We start from the raw sequence: 1,833 nt of genomic DNA on the forward strand, positions 1-1,833 counted from the left end.
CGCATCTCGCGTCACCTGCCCCGAAGGCGCAGTCGCCGAACAGACGTCCAGGACCTCTCCCACCCGGCCATTGTTGTGTTGGCCCGAGCTTTGTATCGCACAAGTGCCAAATTGTTCCCAGGTTACAAACTAATTCGTTCGCTTAGTACACGCCCCCCTGGTCCTCGTGGGCCGCACTGAGAAAAAAAAATCTGTCTCAGCACTCTAGAGCTGGGAGCTAAGCGTAGCATCCCAGGCAAAGAAAATTTAGAGCACAGCACTAAAACTCAATGGTGGCAGGTCACTATCTCGTTTTGAGCTGGGACCTAAGTCGGGAGCATTAGACGTACGTTTAGTACCCGGACAGAAGTATTTTTCTCAGTGAGAGAGTGGGAGACCGATGCCCCTGTCTCCCTCGGTGCCGCCCAAGCTGGCTGCGGTGCGGTGCGGTGCTGCGGAGGTGACACAAAGCGTTTGGAATCGGAAATACTGCGCTCTGGCGGCGGAAGGGCGGAAAGGGGCGCCCGGTTTGTGAACTGTCCGCGCAGCCGGCCGGGGGTGCCGGCGCTCGCCGCGAAATATTTGACGCGATCTATCTCGGCGGTCGGCTTGCCTGCCTGCCTCCCCGACCCGACGCGCCCCTCGACGCCTGGGAGGTAGGCAGGCCTGTCGAGCGCGCGGGTGTGGCGGGACGGCCTGCCCCCCGGCGCGCTCCCGGCCGCCGTGGTGGGAGGGGCACCCCCGAGCTTCCATTTTGCTTTTGTTTGCTTCTTCCTTCTTAAGGTTTTAGTCGCGACTCGTCGAACGTTCTTTAACTAGAGTTTTGTTTTGTCCTGCAGGTGCAGGACCGTGCTGGCCGCGCCCGCCGTGGAGGTGAGGCAGGTGCGCTGGCACCCCGGCTCCCCCGCCGACTCGCACCTGCTCGTCCTCACGTCCGACAACTCGCTGAGGTAAGCCCGCACCCAGCACCCCAAGTGTGTGAATGTGTCGCACACTTGGAGGTGTGTGAACGCCATGCGTACACATTGAGGCACAAGTGGGTGAATGTCAAGGGGGAGTTCACACTTTCTACTCTCTCAAGTGTGCGTATGGGTATTCACACACCTGCTCTTTCCGTGCGTGCGCCTGTTACTTGGAGTAATGTGTTCGCAACTTTGTCACTCATTCATTTCCCTTGATTTGCAATAGGTTGTACAACTCGTCTGCCAACCCTGAGATCCGCCAGCTGCAGGTGGTGCACCTGGGCCGCGCGCCCATCGGCGGCATTATGTCCTCCTCCAAGCTGCCCCTGCTCGGCGGCCTCGGCGAGACGGCCGTGGACTTCGACTTTGCTCCTCCGCTCACGCTCAAGGTGGACAATTTTTTCTTCCTCATTGTAAATTATTTTTATGCCTTTGAACCTTCTTTTTTCTCCCACCCCCCACCATCTCTACTTTCCCCCTTTTTTGTGAATTAATTTTGTCTTTACGAAGTTAAGCCAAAAGGTTTCGAAAGGAAATGAATCTGATCTCGATCGCGGGCACCGCTCATCCCCTGATCGCCCGTCCCGCCCGTCTCCTCCCCGAAATGAGGTTTCGCGTCCAATTTCCCGTCCTTTTAACGAAACTTTTCTCTCATCCGCGGCGCTGAACCCGTTCCATTTTTGCTATCAACTTTCCTTCGTTTTTTCCCCCTCCTCGTCTGTGCTCGCTCTTGCCCTCATTTGGATTGAGGGTTGGCTGGGTAATTGATGGGACCCTGGTCACCACAGCAGCCCTGCTTCGCGGTAGGAGAACGGTCTGGTGGAAAAGGGAGGTGGTGAAGATGGGGGGAGGGGTCGAAAAACCAGCGCGGGTCTTCCTTCGCTTAATTGAT

At 57.1% G+C, this 1,833-nt stretch overlaps 1 protein-coding gene across 1 annotated transcript; it reads left to right on the forward strand.

Annotated features, from left to right (window-relative positions):
- Nucleotides 1–361: 361 nt before the first annotated feature.
- Nucleotides 362–1,450, forward strand: LOC127752312 (nuclear pore complex protein Nup88-like; the record flags this gene model as incomplete). Its single annotated transcript, XM_052277250.1, has 3 exons — nucleotides 362–506; nucleotides 819–929; nucleotides 1,168–1,450. Coding segments are annotated over 3 exons (524 nt in total), but the record flags the coding sequence as incomplete, so codon positions are not given.
- Between the last annotated feature and the right edge of the window lie 383 nt (nucleotides 1,451–1,833).

The sequence above is a fragment of the Frankliniella occidentalis genome, unplaced genomic scaffold, assembly GCF_000697945.3.
Source record: "Frankliniella occidentalis isolate FOCC.00 unplaced genomic scaffold, Focc_3.1 Scaffold6243, whole genome shotgun sequence".
NCBI lineage: Eukaryota > Metazoa > Arthropoda > Insecta > Thysanoptera > Thripidae > Frankliniella > Frankliniella occidentalis.